The sequence below is a fragment of the Uloborus diversus genome, chromosome 2 (genome assembly GCF_026930045.1).
Source record: "Uloborus diversus isolate 005 chromosome 2, Udiv.v.3.1, whole genome shotgun sequence".
Lineage (NCBI taxonomy): Eukaryota > Metazoa > Arthropoda > Arachnida > Araneae > Uloboridae > Uloborus > Uloborus diversus.
The window spans coordinates 175,906,403-175,930,525 of NC_072732.1; the positions used below are offsets into that span (position 1 = coordinate 175,906,403).

General features: G+C 35.4%; 1 protein-coding gene across 2 annotated transcripts in view; it reads right to left on the minus strand.

Annotated features, from left to right (window-relative positions):
- Positions 1-24,123, minus strand: part of LOC129216172 (uncharacterized) — a 51,099-nt gene that overhangs the window by 17,996 nt on the left and 8,980 nt on the right. The window contains exons 2-11 of one of the 2 annotated variants that reach the window (XM_054850344.1): positions 22,849-22,920; positions 20,059-20,530; positions 17,808-18,022; positions 16,698-16,844; positions 16,161-16,454; positions 15,261-15,302; positions 8,477-8,567; positions 7,403-7,557; positions 6,317-6,441; positions 5,823-5,910 (exon numbers count right to left, since the gene is read on the minus strand). In XM_054850344.1, coding sequence (XP_054706319.1) covers positions 5,823-5,910; positions 6,317-6,441; positions 7,403-7,557; positions 8,477-8,567; positions 15,261-15,302; positions 16,161-16,454; positions 16,698-16,844; positions 17,808-18,022; positions 20,059-20,530; positions 22,849-22,882 — 1,663 coding nt within the window. In that variant the 5' untranslated portion in view covers positions 22,883-22,920. The remainder of the gene's footprint in view (positions 1-5,822; positions 5,911-6,316; positions 6,442-7,402; positions 7,558-8,476; positions 8,568-15,260; positions 15,303-16,160; positions 16,455-16,697; positions 16,845-17,807; positions 18,023-20,058; positions 20,531-22,848; positions 22,921-24,123) is intronic. The other variant, XM_054850345.1, reaches the window with a different exon arrangement.

Sequence of the window (24,123 nt, forward strand, 5' to 3'; positions counted from 1 at the left end):
CGACACATGCACTTAAGGGAACAATTGGCGCAGTGAGAAGAGACGTAAGAGAACTTTTTAAATTTTCAATTAAAACGCATTAAATGCGTTTTCAGATCCTAGGCAGGTTTTCGTTGAAGTCCCCCCCCCCCAAACCATGCTGTACAGCAGCACCCACCAATGCTACTAGTACCATCTCTTGCTCTTAAATGGAAGAGAATTTCGCCAACCATTTGTGCTGAATATCTCCAAATTTTTAATTTTTGCACTGACATCCCTTTGCTTTTCACTGCCTCAATTGTCACTTAATTATATGTTGTATTGAAACGTACTAGTAAAAACGTTAAAGTCTTTGATCAACTCATTCTCTTGTTCTTGTTTTTAAAAAAATACGAAATACTGCCTGGGTAACTCTAGACCGAGTTAAAGAGTTTGCTGGGTCATTCCATATAAAATCAACAAATGGGCCGTGCCGCACCATTTTTGATTTTGATGAAATTTGGTTGGTAATATGTACCAACATCATGTACTCCAAAACAGTTAGTTTTATTTCTTGAAAAAAAAATTTCTCTGAGATATAGCCCTTTCTTTGTTCCACGGATGCGTAAAATTTGCCTTTTTTGACCTTTCTTCTGGGAGCTGTAGTGGATTTATTTATATTAGTCGAAAGATCAAATACGGCTTATTGTAAAGCTAAAAGAATGAACTTTTGTTTGTGCATAATAAAAAACTATTTAAGTTAAACCTAACTAGAAAAATTTCAAGGTCAAAACGGGGTTAAAAAACTGCTGTTTTGGTTATTTTGGGCATGAAAATAACAATGAAGGACTTTCAGTAACAGGCTAATTTTTTTTTCTGTTGCACTTAGGTATACATACTAGAAGAAGAGGAAAAATTAAGCTACTACTGATAGTCCTTCATTATGAAAAAATTGCTTAAACTTGAGAAAAAATGAAAAATGTACTTTTTCACCCTCCAAAAAAGCTTGGTAGGTAAGGGGATAAAAATCTAAAAATGCTATAGCAAGAAGCCGTCACATTGCCCTTTAAAACAAAACAAAAACTGTCTTGTTATTCCAAAGCGTAGAGGAGATATAAACGTTTCAAAACTGAAACATTTAGGGTTTTTTTTTTTTTTTTTTTTTTTTTTTTTGTACAAGTTGGAATATTATGAGCGTTAAATGAATCTCTTTGTGAAATTTGTTTATTTAAAAAAAAAATGCCCTCAGCTAGCAGACGACATTTTCCAATAAACTGCTACAGTAAAAAACTATAGAATTAGACACAAAACATAATTAAAATAAATCAAATAACCACTTGATAAAATTTTACATTGCTAAGTTTTTACATTGTCCTTTAAAACAAAACAGAAACTATCATTTTATTTCTTGGTGAAAAGCAGATATAAGCTTTTAAAATAATACAAAACGACCGTCTGCATGCTATTTGATACAATGTTTAAAAAAAAATAAAAAAACATGCTAGTTACCAAATGAAACACATTTGAGGTAAATTTAACTGAAATATAGTGAAATAAAATTCTGTACAATAAATGACGTTCAGGTTTAAGTAAATATTCTTACACAATATAATTTTACACAAAAATTGCTTTTAGTTTTTACTTCGTGTTTACAGTTTTGTATCTAGCGTTTTACTGGAATGTTTTTGTTGACAGTAACAGCCTTGAATTCTTCTAACAGAGATGGCAAACGGACATGAAGAATCCCGAGGCTGACAGGAACAAAACTGCAAAGTTCTTGTGTGTGGGACAGGAATTGTAAGTTCGAACCTTGCCTGCAATTGATGTTTAGTGTCTTCAATATTTTGCTTTGGACAAAATACAAATTCAATATTTTTGATATTTTTTGAGCAGTACTCAAACATATCAAGCGGATTTTTAATTTGGTTTTCTAATGTTCTTTGAAGACTAGCTTTTCTTCAGAATCCTTTTAACAGCCCCACCAATACCGTCACATAGTCCCTTTCCATGGCATGTGGCGAAAAAATGCCACTCAGCTTTCATTCCAAAATCCTGCTGGTGGTAACACAAGTTTATGAAATTTTTCTTGTTCTTGTGCTGGGCAGCTGACCCATCAGAAAAATAAATTATTCTCTTCAGATCAGGAAAGTATGCCTTTAAATTTTTAATTACTAATTTCTGGAATGCGTGAAAAGCTACAGTACTATGTTCTAATGAGTCACTAATTACGCAAAAGCAACGGTTTTTCAACTCTTCATTTTCTTTTAAATATAACATAAAGGGATGAACTGTTGTTTGGTTGCTTGACCAATGATATGCTTGTACTTCCTCTTGTATAATGAAAGAAAAATTTTCAGAAAAGTCCCCCATTAATATATGCATTCTTTCTCTTGCAGATCTTTCTTCTTTAAGTTCATGAATTCTGTTTGTTTTTTGCTATGAAATGATGAACTTTAAGTTTCTCTAACATTTCATGTAACTTCTCCAAATATTCTGCAAAAGGAAGAAGACTGGTTGACAGCTCGCAGCAGTCGGTAGATACCCCTTGTGAAAATTTTATCTCTGTTTCATCCTTTTCAAATTCTTTCTATCCTTCTTCAAGTATTTCCCGCAGCTTATCAGTTCCTGCACATTCACTACACTTTGCAAGAATACAAGAATTTTTATCAGTGTTGCAGAACATACAAGTGAGGAGATACTTGTAGTCCATGTCTGATTTCAAGGCCGAGAGCATTAGTTTTACGTTCTGGTGGATGATACATACCATACAGAATGAGTTCCAGATGCTCCGGCTAGAATACAGAATTTAGGTCTCAGATCTGCAAATTTTGAAAAGCCTATCTTTGTAAGAGGATATTTTTCTTTGAAAACTCTATAAAGTTCTTTAAGGTTGCATAAAATTAACCTTTTTTGGACATTAACTTTTTCTCCGTCAGGTTTTCTGACTGATATGCAGTCTCTTTGTCCGGTCAGAATTCTACTGTTCTCCTCATTTTCGTAAAATTGGTCTTTATCAAGCTTATTCCTGGCAGAATACCGTCTTTTTGTACTAAATATTTGGATTGTCGAGCAAGGTACTGACTGACGTTAAATTCCCTCTGGAGTTTATCAATGCTCCAACTACTAAGAACTAAACTTAAAATATTTCCTCTTTCTTGTGTAGAAAATGCAACTTTCATTTTTTCTTTTAGCTTGTGAATTAGTTGTTCATACTCATTTGCTAAATTACAATGCAAGTTTTGTGAGAATTTCTCATTGCCAGCAGAAATGTTCAAATCAAAGGCTTTGGTTTTTCAGCTGCAGATTTAGCTTTTTTAGTAACTTTCTTCTTTAAAATTGAATCCCTTTCTTCAACTGAACGCTTCTGTGCATTTACTGGAAAAATGTTAAGGGCTATGCAAGCTTTGTTTACTTCTTTGACGAGAGCAGGTTTCGGTTCAAAAGTGCCTAAGCACTCATTTTCAATGTCACTATCTGTGTCTCGTTTAGAGGTTCTAATTTTGTCCAAACATCTTGAACATAACGCTTTTCCTGGAATTAATTTCAGATTAGAATTGCACATTGAAAGTTCAATTGATATTTGTCTTAGGGATTTTTAATAGGTTTTGAGTGAATATTGTAGGGGTCGGAGCAAGATTTTCCATAAATATAAAAGTATCTGTTCAAAAACTTTTCCCTATGAAAAGTACAAACATTCTCTATATCACTGCATCCTGTTCTGATTGAAAATAATTTTATATCTTCATCTGCGAATTCAAGAACTGAATGTAATTCTGAATGTTTAGGGTAATGTAATTTATAACATATCTCTTTTGTAAAGATTCCAATAGAACAAGAGTCCTCCATCATACAACTTAACCTTTGTAACAAAGGTTTCGTTCTAAGAGCGCTGCATTGTCAAATCAAATAAAAGACTTGAGAGAAAAAGCAGAAGCTGAGTTGTTTATGAGAAACTTACATTATCTGGAAATTTAATTCTATGTCGTTTGGAAAACTAATTCGTTATTTGCATTGCCACAGTGGTAATTATCGTTGACTAAAATCCAAAATTTAAAAAAAATGTTTACACTTTACAATAAAACCATTTGTGCTATAAATACCAAATAGAACATAATTTTAGGTGGTTATTAGATTAAATCGGTTTTGTGACTAATTATATCGAAAAATTAACAAATTTTACAAAGCAGATTCATTTAATACTCATAATATTCCAACTTGTGCAAAAAAAAAAAAAAAAAAAAAACCCCTAAATGTTTCAGTTTTGAAACGCTTATATCTCCTCTACGCCTTGGAATAACAAGACAGTTTTTGTTTTGTTTTAAAGGGAAATGTGACGGCTTCTTGCTATAGCATTTTTAGATTTTTATCCCCTTACCTACCGGGCTTTTTTGGAGGGTGAAAACGTACATTTTTCATTTTTTCTCAAGTTTAAGCAATTTTTTCATAATGAAGGACTATCAGTAGTAGCTTAATTTTTCCTCTGCTTCTAGTATGTATACCTAAGTGCAACAGAAAAAAAAAATTAGCCTGTTACTGAAAGTCCTTCATTGTTATTTTCATGCCCAAAATAACCAAAACAGCAGTTTTTTAACCACGTTTTGACCTTGAAATTTTTTTAGTTAGGTTTAACTTAAATAGTTTTTTATTATGCACAAACAAAAGTTCATTCTTTTAGCTTTACAATAAGCCGTATTTGATCTTTCGTCTAATATAAATAAATCCACTACAGCTCCCAGGAGAAAGGTCAAAAAAAGCAAATTTTACGCATCCGCGGAGCAAAGAAAGGGCTATATCTCAGGAAAAATTTTTTTTCAAGAAATAAAAGAAACTGTTTTGGAGTGCATGATGTTAGTACATATTACCAACCAAATTTCATCAAAATCTGAAATGGTGCGGCACGGATGTTTCTGAAAATTTGTTGATTTTATATGGAATGACTCTGCTTTTATTTCTTCACTACACAAAAATTGCTTTCTTTAGGTTTTATTTATTATTATTTTTTTTAAATACATAATCTAAAATGATCACTTGTGGGCTTTTTCTTGGTATACGAAATACTTTTAGCTATAAGTGTGAAGGTAACCTCAAATTTCATGAGCGGCTTTCTACCCCTATTTGTGTTTTATTTAAATCAGACTGATAATCGCTAATAAGCGTGAAACTGTAGCTTCTGTATATAGCCGTAAGGTCTTTGTTTGTTATTAATGTCAGAGGTTTTTATTTTTTAATTAACTCAACTTGTTATTTCAAATTTTCAAAGAAAACACGAAAAGGAATTCAAAGTACATTGAATAGTCTTCAATAATTAATGCATCTAAGACGAAGTAAAACTTTTATATCATATAGATTGCATTCTTTAAAGTACATCAGCTATTTAATGAATTTTCCGATACAATGGGGGTGTTTCCTTCAATCAAAAATGCTTTTTTTAGTCACTGAAATTGATAGAATTAGCAGAAAAAATTACATGGAGCCAAAAAATACTTTCATTTACCCAAAATTTAATCTTCGACTATTTTTTTTAAATGTCAGATTTTTTTAAAACAAAATGCGGAACGAGAATCGTTGGTTAAATAAAATATTCATTTGGCAAAATTTGGCGATGTCTAAAACTTCTTTCTGGTAACCCTAACGATTTGTTCACTAGTGACGTCAGCAGCGAAAATGAAAACAACAAAAATATTAAGAAAAAAAATGTAAATCACCCATGTTTTCGACCATGCTATTTCAGAAAACAAAATAGTTTTGGAAAATGTGAAACAACCCAATTATACAGTCAAACTGCTGTCATCAGCGATTAAACGACAGTTCTGTCTACTTATCTTTTAAAAGCGCCTTGTTAGGAAGCATTTGTGTGACCTTACCTCTAAAGTATTTTTCGATTTCCCAGAGAGCATCCCTCAATTGGTAGTCACTAGTAGATGGATTTCCATAATTGAAGTACAATACAATCTGTAAAGGATATACAATTAAAAAATGAAACATTTTTTATGAACTTTTTCTGTTTTACAGCCTCTGCTTCGTTATTTATTGACTGACCCTCATACTTGCATCTAAGCTCGTACATAGACATCGAAAGAATGCTCGAAAAAGAAAAAGATAAAAATCTGATACAGTTCAATTTCTCAAAACTTCTAAAACGATTTTCCGAAACATATTTGATTATTTTTAGCAGCAAATTGTGAAAACTTTTATCTCCTTCTTTCCTAAATTAGTGTTATAAACTTTCCGCTTTCCTCTCGTTTTTGACTATTTCGCATTTTTATTCTTAGCTATTTAAGTCATACAAGTACTATGAAATCATCATGCTGACTGTCTCTGATTTGAACATGTCTTAGCACCTGCAAAAAATTCTTACTTTGGAGGGGCGACCTGCTTTCGGTTCGGACAGTTCATTTTGCTGAGTTTCATAATTTTTATCAAATTCTGTCAGTGTTTCGTTCAAATCTCGGAATACTTCGGCCTCATCCTCCTTAGCTCCAGCTGAAAAAAAATCAATAAAATAATAAATAAATATCACCCCAAATAATATCGAAAAATGTTGAAATAATGTGTTTATAACCTTTCAGTTAATACCGAATACTTTATAATTCATATTCGGAGTCCTTGTATATTTTCGTAGAACTAAGTTTGAAGCATTTAATTAATATGTTATAAAACTTAATGTTGAAAAAAAATCTACAGCTTCCCCTTAACTTAAACTTGAGATGTAATTAGTTACTATTTTAATTAAGAGTTTAAAATGGTCGATAAGATCTATACATATAAAAGTGACGGTGTTTCTTTGTACCTGATGGCCAGAAGACCCCATAGCACCTACAGCCCTGAAACTTTGCACAAAATTCGAATATACCCCGGGGATCTGCACCTCGAAGTCGAAATTCTAAATTTCGAATTAGTTTTCTGATAATTAATTAATTAAGCTCAACTTTTACGTGTTTTTCTCGTTTGTCGCCTATCTAGTAGGTAACCCCCCCCCCCCCCACCTCCTAACATTACATATCGTTTGAAAGGGTTTTCCTTTCCGAACAAGATGATGTTTGTTCCATTTCTCTCAATTAATTAGAGCGGGAGATATAATTGATTCTAATTGCGATTCTGATTGAGCCACTTTTCAAGGCTAATCTTGATTTGTGTTTCTGCTATGACGTCATCTTCGGTGTTCGGGTGAAATAAAATTTCTGCAGTGATGTACAAAAATCAAACGTACCCCGGGGGTCTTCACGTCGAATCCCAAAATCTGAATTTCGAACTAAAACTTTTTAAATGAATTTTAAAACACATTGTTGAAAATGTCCATCAATTCTTGAAACGTCAATCTTGCGCAGTATACATGCACAGAAGATCTGATAAATGAATTCTAGCTTTAAATCAGAAACGAATGGCTTAAAAAATCATAACAGAAAATTTCCCAAATAAAAAAAAAATGTGAGATAAAACTTACATCTCATGATGTATCTAGCAAAGCAAGCAGGACATCCTGAAATACCAGTATTGTTGGCAACTACGTCCAGGAGGTTGGAGGACTGCGGTTTGCTGTTGGTGTACACTCCCACGGAACTGCCTCGTGGACGGATGTCGAAGCTCACAGACAGGTTTCTGGACAAAAAGACAGAAATGTTAAATCAAAGTGAAGCTCAAATAGTTTATCAAATCTTGAATCTTTAACTGACATATTTTTTAATAAAATTCTCTTTAAATTCTGATTACTACAAGATGTGAAAAAAAAGGCGTAGGGGGGGGGGGGCTTCATATCAGTTGTCATAAATTTCTCTAATCGTTGTCCTTGCAAAAATGTAAATAGACAGCACCCCCACGGTTTTTTAGACAAAAGTCAAATGTTTCGTCAATTGTTTTATCATACTTCATATCCAAAGAATATTTTTTACTTTTTAGTTCACATTGCTACAAAAGCGTGTTTTTCAAACGTTTTTGAAAATATTATTTTATTTTATAAACACCCTGCAATCTTTCTTTAACAACACACTCGATGCTAATAAGATAATCTCCTAGCAACATACACTTTATAAAGGGTGTCACATCAACCCAACTGCAAGTATTTTTCTTTTCCATTGGCGTCATTGAGCAATCAAAAAATCAAAATCCTTTGAGAGAAAGTAATATTTAATGATGGATATGACATAAAATCAAGGAACATTACATAAATTCAAGGCTTCCACTGATTAAACCTAAAAACCCTATTTAGCTGATGTGTCCCTGCTGCTGCTGATCTGTATAAATGAAATTCATTAACTTTTCATACAGATATATTTATGTGGAAAAACATCATTAAAGGCCTGGGTTTATTAAGAGGGAAATCGCCGATCTTCGGCGTTGCGCCACGCTGAGGACATGCGCGCGCGAGGCAAATCGGTCGATTTGGCTCGTGCGCGCATGTCCGGAGCTTGGCGCAACGTCGAAGATCGGCGATTTCCCCCCTAGGAAACCAGGCGGTAGGAACGTGACTAACGGAGGGTTAAGTCAAGAAGGAAAATTAGCAATCACAAAGTGTATTTACCCGATGAGTTCTTGCTGGAATATTTTAAGAGAATCTCCAACTGAATTGTCGAAAATGGCAAAAATGTCATAAGGACTGCTGCATCTTTTTTCTGTAAAGAGACACATTAATTAAAGTATGAACTTAGTATGTTTTCCTCGCATGAATGCCTTGGCAAAAGTTTTGCAAGAGGATGCTGCCAAGTTTCAATTTTTCTGCCTTTGAAGCAATCAAAGACTGCATACTTTTCCCCCTTTATTGAAATTGGTTTAACGATCTATTGTAAATCACAAGTTTTAATTTTATTTATTGCGCCGGCTCATAGTGGGGGCGAGCGCTAAAAAATGTTTTTTTTTCTCCCTATAATCAACCAATGGAGGATTAACAAATTTGCACAGGCAATCAGAACTGGAATTTTAGAGCCCTTCGTCCACTGCAAAGCTAAAGGGAAGACGGTGAAGTACCATGAGTGCGGGAATTAAAAAAACATGCTTTTAAGCATTCTATAATTTTTTTTTCTTATTAAAGGCGGGTATATTTAATTTCTCTCGTGCCCAATGATAGTAATAGGACGAAAAAAAATAAATAATCGAATACTGAAATCAAAAATCGGTTTTGATCAGCACAAAATACAAGGGAATTCAAGATTTTTTTTTTTCTAAACTCACTACAAAAAATGTACTCTTTTGTACTCTTTGAAATTAATATTGATTAGTCATCAATGATCTGTATGAAGACCCTGATAGGGAACAAACCTGCGAACTTCGAACCCTGAGCCCAAACATCGAAAAAACTCGCTAAAGCTTGAATACCGAGGGATGACCTTGAAGTGAAAAAAACATCATTTGCATCAATTATAATAGGTAGAAGAACCATTCAGAAAGTACCGAGTAGTAAGAGTTGTTCTCGCTGATCTTATCAATTACAAAATAAAAAATTTTGAAAAAAAAAAAATAGAACCGACTTCAAAATTGCTCTAAAAAGTGAAAAATAATTTTACTCTTTAAACACCATCGATAATATTTTTAAACATAATTTTTGAAGTTGGCGCAAAAACAAAAAGTAAAATCCAGTGTAACCATATGCATCGTTCATATTTTTTTTCAGAAAACATCCAAAGTTAGGAACGAAACATTTATATCGTTACTAAAATATACTGTTATCAATGCATAATGTATAAGGTAGAGAAGAAACTGGGCTTGTTTAAATTTATAGTTGTAGCTGAGTTATGGTTGTGAATGATTTTGTCTATCTTTTTTTTTGCGTCAACTTCAAAAATTATGTTTAAAAATATTAACGGTGGTGTTTAAAGAATAAAATTATTTTTCACTTTTTAGAGCAATTTTGAAGTTGGTTCTATTTTTTTTTTCAAAATTTTTTATTTCATTCTTTTTAGTGTAAATATTTCAGAAATAGTAAGAGTTACCATCACGAAACTTCACCTTATTTTTTTCATAAAAATGCTCCATACTAAAAAAAATTATGAACATGCCTTAAAACTTTAAGCGATTGCCACTAAAAAATTACCCTTGTTCCTCTGTGGAATTCATTAGTGCGTTAATTTAATTATAACCATTTAAATATTACGTTTTTCCTAACTAATGTACATTTCACAGTATACAAGTTGCTTGTGATGCAACCCTGTATCTCTTTACTTAGTCTAGATCATCTGTTATTGGCATAGTTGATAACGATAAAAACACTTAACTATAGTTGTAGTTCAGGATCTGACAGCACTTCTGTAGGAAAGTTCGAGTAGGGAGAATTTCTTTTCAAAAATGTTTTGTAGGTGTCTTAGAAAGTATTTTTGACTCGGGTGGACATCCGTCACCTGGTCACTTCTCTTGCTATGACGTCATCAAAGATGGCGGCCGCTCGCTCTCATGCTTAGTATGCTTAGTACTTCGATAGGAAGATTGAGTACGGAGAATTTTTCTTCAGAAATGTTTAGTAGGTGTCCTAAAAAGTATTTAGAGCTTATGTTGACACCTGCCATTTCGTACATTTTTTAGCTATGACGTCATCAAAGATGGCGGATGCGCGCTTTCGTCCCCATATAAGCTTAAATTTATGTTAATACTTAACCAAAAAAATTAAAATTTGGCCAGTAAGTTACAATTAGTGTCTTTAAGGCGAATAGCAATGTATTTTTACTACTACTATAACTGAATAACTATTTTTTTGTTGCACTTAGTAAAATTATATTTAAAAGGGGTTGTTACAAATTGGTTGCAAACCCGTACTATTACAATTACAGAAAGAGCAACAGGTCACTTCATTTGCTCTACAAGTACAGGAAGATTTGGCACATTTCAAGCAATTACATATTCCAATAAAATCAGTAGGAAATCTCCGTAAGTTCTTTTTTCGCATCAAATCATCATCTACCATTGCAAAACCAAATTCACAAGGATCTAAGTCAACAGCAACATCATCAATACAATGTCGTTGTAGGTATGTGTAAAAATATGATCCCTTAGCACTTCTGCTAGTAGGCGGCAACTTATCAGTTTCAATATTTTTCGTATGATGATACAGCCATAACCTAAGTTCATCTAAAGATTTAAAGAATGACCCTTTTTGCAGTACTTGCCCTAAGTATTCTTCTGCAGATTTAAGGCTTTGCTCCATATAAATCCAGTCAGATGATACGCCAAAATTCTCCAAATACTCTACAGATGCACAATGAAGAGCAGATTTTTTGGTACCAAACTTACTTGTGCAATCTGCTCCAGATAGTGCGTGGATGGCAGGAAGCAACGAACATAAGTTTTCACCTATTTTTCGGTGAATATCATTAACAGATAAGAATCGTGTTGAATTACCAACTCCAGTACGCACCCGAAGTTCCTAAACACCAAATCGTTGAAGAGTAAGATAGTAAAACAAAGGTAACAACACCATTCGGCGCTAACAAGAACGATTTTAGTGAACCCACACAGGGATGCATGTTTTGAATGAATCAACATTCTGAAGTCAGTTTCCTCTACTGTCAGACAGTTTAATTCTGGGTGATTTATCTGTTTTCCACTTTGCACAGATATACAGTTAAATATTACATCATCCTCTTCATCACCATGAAAGGCACTAAAAGTGTGGTTGGTATTATGTGGTGTTTGAGTCAAAGAAGCTGTCACTGTATCAGCAATGAACTTTTGAAGACATCAGTTTGTTTCTTGAAGATCCCCAAAAGCTGCTGAGTTGGACAGGCAATGAAATATCTTCTGAGATTTTGACCACATCTATAAATATGCTGCTACCTTGTCTTAGCACCCTTTTAGACTTTTTAGGAGAAAATTTGCGATAGCTGTCAAAAATGTAATCTACTCTTCCACAGTTCTTGGTGATGCTCCCGATGTATAACGAAAAAGTTGAAACAGCTCCACCAAAGGTTTTATTTTCATTTGTCATAACCTTTCGTACAGAGTTCATGACATCGACGTCAGACTTGAACCAGGTATCATCACTGGTGCTACCATAAGATGTTTCCAGCTCTTTAACAATGCACTTTTTTGTGGTTTTACCATTAGCCCTTGGTCATTGAACAATGAACAGTTTTTAGATAGCTTATAGCGAAAGAGTTCTTGCATGTCATAAGAACGATCCTGAGCTATTTGTATCATTCGGTGAGATGACTTGTTCGATATCTTTTTAGTGACTTTACTTGTAGCATTTATACTTTGCGCTTTGGTGCAATGAAATGGTGGCAGCGTGGCTTTAAGGATGGTACTTGATATTCTTAATGTTTTGTCCTCGTATCGTTTTTTCCGCAATGTACAATACAGCTCTTCGCCGGTCTTAAACGATTTTAATATTTTTTTCCTTTTTATCTTGGGAAACCAGTGCTTTTGTTAGCAGATTGTGCAATGGATTAGGAAACATATGCATATCAAACGGATTACCTTTGTGTAATATATATTTAAACATTGAGATAACTTTTGTTTCTATGTTCTGAGTTTGCTTCTTCGAAAATTCATGGTGAATGTTCAAACTTTCGACAAAAGCAATAGAGTCTGTTACTTCTCGAAATAGATTTGATATCATCAAACGTTCATGACGCGTTATTTCCCATTCTGCTACAAAATCTTTCTGTTTAGTTCGCCCTAAGATGCCAGATGAGCTTTTTTGAGAACTTATAATGGTTTGTTCTAATGCCATATCCACAACAGCTGAAAAATTATGATCATATCGTTTCACAACATGATTCCCCTTCATGAACATTTCATGCACCTCTGGGGCTGTCTTGGTTAGTCTCCTCATGTCTTCTAAATACAGAGAAGATCATTGCTGACAGTTGACACAGTCAAATACAGCAAATACTGGTTGAAGTTTCTGCACTGTATCTAAATATAATTCCCAAAGATCTTGTCTTTCTGAACGAATCAAATTTCTGAGAAGTTGGACGAGTTTCAAAAAGTTGTCCCACGTGTTGTTAACGTGTTCAAACTCATAGTAACTACGTCATTTCGCAATTTTGCAGCGACCCTTATTTTTTCACGACCATTTTCTGTACTTATATATTATATATAGAATATCACACTATTATCACTTTTATCACATAATGCAAGTCTTTGCAACTAGTTTAAGGTCTCTTACGCTGTCTTTTGACACTCTCGACGAATTAATAATATCCATATCTCAATTTTATTTCGATAAATCTCGAACATAAGAATCATTCAGATTAACAGCGTTTCATCATCTCAGAAACTAACCTCTGTCTCACTCATAACACATCTTATAGTTCAATGGCTGCCAACTTACTACTTCGAAGAATAACAACGCGCTCGAATGTTATGTCTGCGACGCGCCGCCTATAGTGGCGCGCCTAAGTGAAGCTACTAATAAACACTCTGATTGATTAGTCACACCAGGTGAAAATAGCAAATAAATATTTTTCTACGTAAATAGTTTTTGAGTATAATTTTATACTGTTATTCAATGATTGACATTTGAAAAAATAATTTTAAAGAATGAATTTTAAAAAAGGAAAATAAATAAAAAACAATAAAATAAATTGTTTTTAAACTACTTTTTCGGGAAAACTTTAACACTAACTTAAAAGTAAACTAGTTAATGTAAATTAGTACAAAAATGTGCAAGAATCACGCAGAACAGTCAAGTCTTAAAATAAATATGAGCATTCATGTGATCAAGATACCGCCATCTTTGATGACGTCATAGCATGAGAAGTGACCAGGTGGCGGATGTCCACCCGAGTCCAAAATACTTTCTAGGACACCTACTAAGCATTTTTGAAAAAAAATTAGCCCTACTCAAACTTTCCTACAGAAGTGCTGTCAGATCCAGGACTATTGAGGCAAACTTAACCTGGTAGCATTGTGAAGGTTAAGCAGATCTTAATCTCGCTTCGAGGTTAGGTTTCCCCCGACTATAAAGCAATAACACTGAAGAAACTTGATGCTTGCTTCAGAGAAGCCTTCATTAAAAACTATCATTACAATTACTATTAATGTTACTGTTGTATGGCACCAAAACTTTATAACAATGGGTTTTATATTCAATCATTTAATAGGGAAATTACATGAAATTTACTGTTTTTTGCCCATAACTTTTTTTCTATAGAACAAATATGGTCAAACAAAGTAATGGGACCTAAGTTGAGCCATCCCCTATCCATTAAAAAATGAATCATCAAAATCGGTTCACTAGGTGAGACGCTGTGATTGGACAAACAAAAAAAAAACATACATACGGTATGAACTGATAACCGCCTCCTTTTTGAAGTCGGTTAATAATAACAAACAACTTATTACAAATGTTACAAATGGTGTTTGAAGGTACAAATGAAGGTCATTCGTCATCTCTCCGTGGCCAAGCTTTAATTGCATGCCTGTGTAAACAAACAAACAAACGAGAGAGGTTTAAAAAACTTTTTAAAGCACTTTTTGGCAATTTCGCCCCTCCCCCCCTCTGTGTGACCACCGATGCTGTGGTAAAGCAAACAAATGAACGAATCTATTTGTTTACATGGGTGATAGTTCGTTACATATACGTGCTTCTGCCTCTTAATTATTTGGACACAGTTTTGAAAAATGACAATACAGTAAAATTCATTTATAACGAATACCAATACAACGAAATTTCCGTTTCAACGAACTACATTTTCAGTCCCAATATAACTGCCATTAAATTATTCGAATTCCATTACAACGAAATTCTTGTTACGAAGAACAAAATTTGCGGTCCCTTGAAGTTCGTCGTAACGGGATTTCACTGTATATTCACGGCAGTAGTCTGAACAATTTCTAATCTATATTCTCACTTTAAAAATTAATTAATTTTTTACAACATAATTAGTTTATCATTTTGCTTTTACATTTCCGGACAAAATGAAAACACTTCATTTTCTTGTTGTTTCCATAGAAACTCTGTTTTCCCTCACTTTCAACTAAGAGAATGCAATAAGTTAATAAGGCACTAGTGACATTATAAAACGCGTGCATTAATATCTCTATACATACATCGCTATTTTCACATCTTCCCTGTTAGATTCATTCAGGTAGAATAGATTGAATAGGTCAAGTTAAGATTCAGGTAGAAATCTTAACTTGACCGATTGCCAAATTTCATACATTTCGCGGTCAGACTGTACATTGCTATCCACCCATACTACTTCCACTAACGTAACCCCATCACGATTTAAACGGTGCCCTCTCTAAGTAAGGTGGGTTGATATGCTGCAGTATGTACAAAAAAGTGTCATATTGTCGTCAACCTCTTGTGAATAGTGTTAGCATTGACGCATTTGTGAAGTAAAACGATATTGAAATCTACTTTTGCTTACCGAAGCTTGTTTCAGATCCACTGCATTCTTCTGCAGCTTCCTCTGAAAAAGAAGAAGAAATTAGTGATTCAACTAATTACTGCAGGTCAGGCTGGGATTTGTTTTTCACAAAACTTAAGGTTGGGCTCATAAAATTCCCTAGACCTGGGCAAGGATATTTCCTAAAATTTATTCCCTCGTGTGTAATCGCTACTATTGCTAAGTGCTCAATTTTAGTTGTAAAAATGATAAACTAAAGAAAAATATGTTGATAAACACTAAAATTGATCTGTCAATAACTGTTTGTTAGGAAAATTTCTTATAAAATGGTGTTGAAACCCCGATTTCACTTTTCTCAAGGGACATATTTAAAAAAATGTAAAACAGGGGAAACCCGTAAAATGCAGAAAATATATGGCAGCAAAACTGGTGATGGGACCCGTTGAAAACACATTAAATGCAGGGGAAACGTAGATTTGGGAGACGTAAAATCGAGGTTTAACTGTAGTTTTCTGCTAAAAAAATAGTTTTTCTTGATACAATCATACAGATAGTACAAGACCGATAGGCAGGAAAGCTTGACGACATAAAGGGAAAAATTACATTCAGTGCTAAAGCGAAGAAGATTTTCTCCCCTCGCAAGGCAATCTTTTTTTTTTTTTTAGGCAATCTTTTTCATGCAGCATGTGCACGAAAGGAACCACTATTCTAAATTGCTCAGCCAAAAAAATTAGACTTTAGTGGAAATATGTTTGATCGTTAAAATACTAAATTTTTAAATGTATCTTCATCAATAAAGCCTAAAAACCATCAGTTAAAAAAAAAAGAGCAAGATCTCGGGGGAAAACACAAGCTTTTGTAGCCCTTCTTCAGGCCACTTGACAACATACAAATGTTATAGATTGCAATTTATGAGGTTACCTGTTATCTCTCCAAATACCGATCCTTGGATCAGTGAGATCGCCTGGCCGATTTTGTCCAAAGCATTGTCAGCGGGAATCTCGCCGGCTTGAGCCTTGTACAGCTTGTTGAAATTCATCACCTCGTCCTTGAGCTCTTGCATGTTGCTGAATATTCGTTCCCGCGTGCACCAACTTGTTCTTTCCTGATCGTCCGGCAGTCCGGAAGTTCCGTAGTACATACGCAAAATTTGGCTCACTCGTAGCCTGCTGTAAATCTGAGGTTTTTCTTCAACTTTCTTGCCGAGAATGAGCCCTGCGGAAAGGTATGAAAAACTTCATCATCACTGGGAAACGATGCTATTGAGAATGTATTTGAAATTTGATGGTTAAAATCCAATGGAAGATTGCTCTGAATTGATTAAACAGAAGCAAAAATGCATCACTTACTTACTGCTACTACAAGACAACTCCCACTCTTGGCTTTTCAGCCATTAAGATGAAATAAATTGATTGATAAATAAAAACCATTTGAAAGAAAGATACGAAGTAAACTTACCGTCTATGGCCCCGCGAAGAAGGGAAGTACTGAGATATTCTCTGTTGTTATCATTCAGAGCGTATTCAGTAGTGCAAGTGATGTCGTTCCATAGTCCATTAGGTAATAAATCCATGTCATCATTCCTAATGGCAATAGTCACTAAATCTAAATCACAGAAATGAAAGAAAAATCCTTTAGGTAATACAATACACTTAAAAAAATGTCTCAACAAAAGAAATGCAGGGTCTAAGTAGTAGCTGGAAGTCTTACAACGGAAATAATTTCGTTTTTTCAAACTAACACTTTCTTAAGCCTTTTTTCACACGCTACTTGCAGTTTTGAACTCGTAGCAATGAGTGAAAAATTCTTCACGTCGTAACACACAAACACTAGCTAGATACATAACTAAAAACCTGTTCCATGGTCAACTGAATAGAAGGGCAAGCGCCGCCAAAAAAGCACATACCCGCAAATAACTTTTGACGAGGATGTAATCCGCATACTATCCACTGGAGATCAGTGATTGCAGTTGCATCCTTGGTATACGCTTTTACTCGTTTAATTCAAGATTCACGCCTTCAATGGCGGCCGGTACAGCGGCTGTGGATTGTATTTAGTTGTATTGGATCTATGCTCTAACAGCGGACATTCTGGAGAGGTGATGCTGTGATAGTATCGTTATGAAAAACACAAATGATATATTCCAAATATTTGATTATTGTATATTTACAGCAGTATTGTTTCTTATTTCTGTCCGTTTCATCAGTTCTTGTTCTGCCCCTTGTTACGGGACTAATAGATAACTGATACAAAGTTTCTCAGCGACAATTTACGAAACAATACATTGCATTGGAAACAGCTCTTAATTTTGAACTATTTTCTCTCAGTAAAATAGATACGTATTTTTATGTATCTAGATGCATAAACAGTTAAATTAATTACAAAATAATTAGGAATCTTTTTTTTCAATCTCTAATACACGTGTAAAGTTTTACAGCTTAATAAAATCTATTTGCATCAGCATTAACTTATAATTGTCTTTCAACAAGCAGAAGAATTAGAATTAATAAGCAGTGAACATAAACACCTGAAAGGGAATTTTAAACCACATACATACAAAATATGTACCTGATATTGTGACAGCATAGAGCCGATTCACCTGTACGTCCCGAACGCTGTCTTGGTCTCCTGCCTTCAATCTGGCGAGGATGTCAGCAGCATTTATTTTGTTGCTTCCCGATAATCCTGCCATAAGGCCCATGAGAACTCGGTTGATGGCGATGGCGTGTTTCCATTTGGCGTGGAGACTGACTACCCCATTTTCTCTCGGATGCTTGGCTAAACTGCAATAGAAGAAAATACATTATGAACTGGGCCTGATTAACGCACGGTCCTACAGGTCCATGGACCTGGGCACCACAGTTTTAGGAGCAACAAAATGGGATAAATTTCTTCCTTTTTTTGGAAGCAGCTACTTCGAAAATGTGAAGATTATCTTGTGATTGGAGCACAAAATTTTACAAGGACCTGGACACCATTTCGGCTTGATCGGACCTCGAAAAACACCGGTTGGAAAATTAACTGTTCACATGCGTAAAGGGCTTGTACCCTGTATCTGAGAAAGCGGTTTTACCCAATATCCTTAGCTGCCATACCGCGCAAGTAAACAAACTCGCTTCTTGTAATCCATTCTGGGTTTTTTTTTTAAAAAAAAGAAAAAAAAACGCATGTACTTCAGTTGAAACCAGGAGGCAGAAAGATCCACATTTACCCGGGAAATAACCAGAATGCGGTTTAAAGCAGGTTTTTTTTTCTAGGTAGAAAAAGTCTATGTGAACATTATATAATATTTTACTATTATATAACATTATATAATTCATATAATATTGTGAATATTGTATAAATTTTGAGGATAGAATGGCAGCTCAGTAAAATAAATGAGAAAAAAGGCGAAAGACGCAGTCTATATCTGCGCCTTAGATTTTTAGTAAATGCTGAGGGATCATAGCAAATTGTTCCTGTGTCGTTGTATTAATCACTATCAAAATATGGGTGCCATTGCCTTCAGAGGTTGGACCTCTTTACAACACAAGAAAGATTTACAGTACAAAGATGAGAAATAACACCCAGGACTCCGGTGGGAATCGAACTCACGACCTCCGGTATTCGAAGCGAAGCTTCTACCTCAGAGCCACGGAGGCCAAGCAAGCAAGCGCGTCGCATTCAAGTCTACGTTTTTTTTTTTTTTTTTTTTTTTTGAATCCACTTAGATGCAAGCTTCCCTCATTTAAGTTTTTCCATAATGCCAAGCTTATTTACGATTTATATGTGAGAACATTTATTTATTTATTCATTTTTTTTACAATTTTCGATTTAATACCGATATTTACTTTTATTCCGGGAATTATTTTTATTGCTTCACTTAGCGTCTTTGCAGTTGTAGTGCTTTCAAGTTCTTTGAATGATACCTGTACCAATGTCCTAACTAATCGTTTCTCCAAACTACACTAACTTACACAACGCTAAATGGCATCAATTGCACGTATGATCCAACACTAGTTCGTTTACATCATTCCCACTAGCAGAAGAAATGCTGCTCGTGCACGTCAAGTAGGTACAGGTCAAGGATGGATCCAACTTCTGGTTTTGGAGGGGGTGATCGTCGGGAAGAGGGGAGCACATTTTCTCATCGCTGAAGAGAGTCAATTTGTTTGTTCTCAACAATCACTTGGGCGACTTCATGGGACATGAGGGGCCTCGGGATCCCCCAATAATTTGTGTGTGGGTATGCCTTTTTTAGAGGAAGTGGACACTGCTTTACTTGAAGAAGAGTTTCTTTTTCTTGGCTTGAATGTCAATGAGAATTGTAAAGTTTTTTTAGGAATTTGTAGGCATTTATGAAATTTTATTTGTCAAGGCAAAAACCCTATTTAATTTACTAAAAGCTGTTCTTGTACGCCTAGACTTGCCTTTTTTTTGGATCGAAAAGGACTGCTTAGAGTACGTTGCGTCAAATATTAGGGGGAAGTTTATTACCACAAGCAATATATATCCACTGCCTGGCTCTCCACGAAATAGAACAGTAAAAATGTCCTTTAAGACAAGGGACACGGTCTAATTAAACCAGAAAAATTTGCATACCAATTTTTAGACTTCTATATCTTGAAAACGCCATGTCACGTATTGCTGGTTCATGCAAATTGCACACATCAGAAAATTTGTAAAATGGCATTTTCAAGGTGCAAAAATAGGAACATTTTCCGGAACCCCTAGAACCGCCCCCCCCCTTTAAGTGAAGTCCGGCCCCCTCAATAATTGTTGCAAATCGGCACCCCATCAACAATGATTCTAAAATTCTTATAAAATGTGGGTCACTTACTTCGGGAACTGTTCCAGTTGCGCGTCTCTGTCCCTCTTGGTGTCGTTGACTGTGTGGGACAGCATGAAATGCAAGGCACATTTCTCATCGTTGGAGAAGTCGTCCTCCGCGAAGGCGTACTGCACCTTGTCAGGAATGCCAAAGAATGCTTTATGGAATTTATTCAGGAGGGTGGAGTAAGTTTTTCGGAGGGCGTTCTTTGTGAGGTCTGGACTGAGGTCGTCGATTCGGAAGCTCACCAGGAATCGCTTTATGATTTCGACGTTCCCCAGAGTAGGGTTCAGAACTTCGTATCTTTCGATGAGGGAGACCAACGTCTCCAGAGAGTTGGGCAGTGGCAGTTCCTGGCCGTTGACGAATTCTTTGGATATTCTGGAATCTCGGCGGTCATTATAGCAACTTCGCAACGGAGAATCACGGAATTCAATCACAGAAAGAAATGCCGAAGACAATTGAAAAACGGCTGCTGCTGCTGCAAAAAGTGGAATCATCAGTCATTTACTCCAGAACTCCTGCATATACTCACGGGTAATAACAATTCTCACATGTATACATATTAATGATAAAAGATTACCAAAATGGGAGAGGCCAAGTGCTCTGGCGGGAAGTTTAATCCAGGGGTGCCCACTCCCTAGGAAAAGGGCGCCCCCCTAAATTGCAGGAAATGTAAAGCAGGACATGATAGGCAAATGATTAGAATTGCAGATGGGTAGCGCATGCGTATGCTGAGTAGTGCCCTCTGAACGGCGGATCGAACCGAATATAAATAGACGACTGTAGCGAGGCGTGTATGATTATCGGTGGATATATGCTAGCGTAAATGTTAACCGAATCTTTACTATGCCTCTTCGACGAAACAAAATGAAACTTGAGCAAATTTCGGAGTTTGAACGGGGCAGAATCGTCGGCCTTCGTGAAGCTGGATTGTCATATCGTGCAGCAGCCGCTCGTGTGCAGCGTAACAGCAGCACAATCATGCGTGTATGGAAGCAGTGGACGGACGAGGGTCGGACAGCTCGGAAATCCGGGAGTGGACCCTGAAATGTGACGTCAGCTCGAAATGACAGACACCTGGTGCGTATGGCGCTGACGGACCGCACAACTTCTTTTAGACAATTGGCAGCACAGTGGTCAACAGCTACAGGTGTTTCATTGTGTGCTTCATCAACTCGGAGAGTAGTTCTTCTGCTGCGTGGGCTGCGCGCAATTATTCCTTTATACAGCATTCCTCTCACGCGAAACCATCGAAGCCTGCGACTACAATTTTCCAATGTGCATAGTAACTGGCGTGCTGATTGGCAGCAGGTCGTCTTTTCTGACGAATTCCGGTAAACGGTACATTCCGGAGTGCATCATCGAACGCCACAGTGGACAAACACCCGGAGTTATGGTTTGGGGTGCCACAGCATATCATGGACGATCACAATTGCTACGAATTGTGGGCAATTTGAACAGTACCTGATATATAAATAAAGTTTTACAGCCCCAAGCTATTCCTTTTCTGTAAGAATTGCCAGGGGCTATATTCCTGCAGGATAATGCCCGTCCTTATGTCGCCAGGACTGTCAAATCCTACCTTGATTCGCAGCAGGTACAGCTTCTTCCTTGGCCTGCATATTCCCCGAATATATCACCGATTGAACATGTGTGGGATTTCGTTGGGCGGCGTCTCGCTCGTGATCCTCGTCCTGTTGCTTCGACAGACGTACTTTGGGTGAGTATACAAACAATATGGAATACTCTTCCTCAGGCAGATATTCAAACTTTGTTTCACTCCATGCCGAGTCGTGTAGCGACTCTCATTGCGGCGCGTGGTGGCCTTACAAAATACTAATTTCTATATATTTTATTGTTGGTTTGGTTTGAAAATGTAATCATTTATTTGTACCATTACCACTCAACTGTGTATTAAATTTCATTCAACTATGATGCTTCCTTCATGGTGTTGCAATTTTCACAAACAGGAGTGTATATGTGTGTGTGTGACTTTGTGGCAAAAGAGGTCAAATGTGATGAAAAATAGTGTGATAGCATTTGTGGACAACCCCTAAGAAGAACAGCAGATATCTGTTCATTCGGACTGTTGTTATCGGACCCCTCCCACACCCGGATGGCAAGTAAGGAGGTAGGTAGCAATAAATTGCTCAGTTGTATTTGTTATTAAATCGTACATGTCATAAAACCCATACGTATAATTATATTTTCGAGGACAAAAAAAAGAAAACTATAGTTTTTTCAAAAAAATATATAGATCACAAACAGTGTCAGATTAAATTTTTACTAATACTCTGAACAAAAATATTTGTGATCAATATTAGTCTACATTGTTTCTTATTCAATTACTCTAATTGGAAGAATCATAAAAAAGTTTGTTTAAATGCATCTGAATTGGAGTATTAATTTCAAACAAACATTTAAGCACCTATTTTATTAGAAATTTCCTGCATTATAGAACTATAGTTGGAGAAAATCTAACGTGGCAGCGTCTTAATGCTGTGATTAGGGTTACGTAGCCTTCACAACGCTGCCACGGTAGTTTTGCTTCGATTGTATATTTAATCTCTTTTAATTTGCCTCTGTGCACGTTTATGTTTTGTTGTTTAATTTAAAAGTTTTTTTAACACTTATACCCAATAGACAAACAAGGCTTCTTTTTTCATATTCCAAACATCAAAATTCTTTCCTATCCATACAGCTCTCGGTCTAAACTCTAAATCAGTATGGATAAGAAGGTTTCGACTGCATATTTTCAAAAATTATTTCTTCAGTTTCTCTAATGTCATCACTTACCGAATAAAAGTAGAATAGCCTTGGTTCTCTTCATTTTTTGTCTTGAGATATTTTAGCTTATCATCAGGATTTCTGTAATAAAAAGACTAAATTTAAGTTTTTGCATCATTATTGGTATGAATCACAGTTTAATTCGCATGGGAGTTCACCGGAGCTAAACTCCTGTACTTCTTTTCAGTCTTATGTGAATTTTCTCATTTTAGTCAGAAACCAGGCTATTTACGAACTAAAGCAAGTTAGGGTTCTCGCAATTCGCTAGAACCAAAACCAACTCAATTCATCATGAATTTTCAAAAGAGGTTTTTCTCCACAATTGAACATTAGAATTACGGGAGGAATCATTTTGACCCGAAGCATACTTTTTTTGCTAACTGCTCCTCCGTATTTTCATGAAACGCTTAATCCTTCCTTGAATTTTCCTAAATAATCATACTGTTTAATAATATAAATCTTTCAAGAATACTGAATTCTTTCTTAACCCAAACTAAAGGGTTATACCTAAAAGTTTAGGCAGCTGTCTTTTTGACCCTTTTGAGAAAAAAAAATGCAAATACATTTACTGATGCTGAAAACTTGCAGAATCTAATAAAATGCCTCTTAGAATGTAGCATTGCAAGAACTCGAAGCGTTTATAATGTTTTTGTACATAAAAGAGACTCAAATTGAACAGCGCTGGTTATTTTAAGGGTTTTTAAACTATTTTTAAATGCTTCAATATGCATCCTCAAAACCTCCGCATCCTTTAAATAGACTGCATTTATTTTAAATATGTTTATTTTAAACTAATTTTTACAAATATAAAACTTTATGTCAGGAACTATGCAGATTTTTTCCCAGGGGTCAAAATGACTCCCGCCGTATTTCTAGGTATACAAAGATCTCGGTAATTCCAATGTTAAACGTATTTGCCGGTGCTGTATACAGCTGCAATGCGATTTGGAACTATAATCCCTTTCAAGCAGGTCGAAAAACGCTACCAAAACGCCGTTCTACACCCAAAACCTGCTCAATTCGCGCTACTATCATATTGTCACTGTAAAAGAGAAAGAGTTATATCAACAACATTATTATTGTTAATTGATCAATAAACTCTAATTTTTATTACAGACTAGTAGGAGAATGTGGAGCAAAGTGAAACAGTTAACTTACTTTTTTCAAATTGAACTAGTTGAAAATTTGTTCTGAAAATTACGGTAAATGAAGAAAAACAATATATTTTATGATAAAACTTGCATTGAAACGTTATTTTTTATTTTTTGGTTGTGAATTTGTACC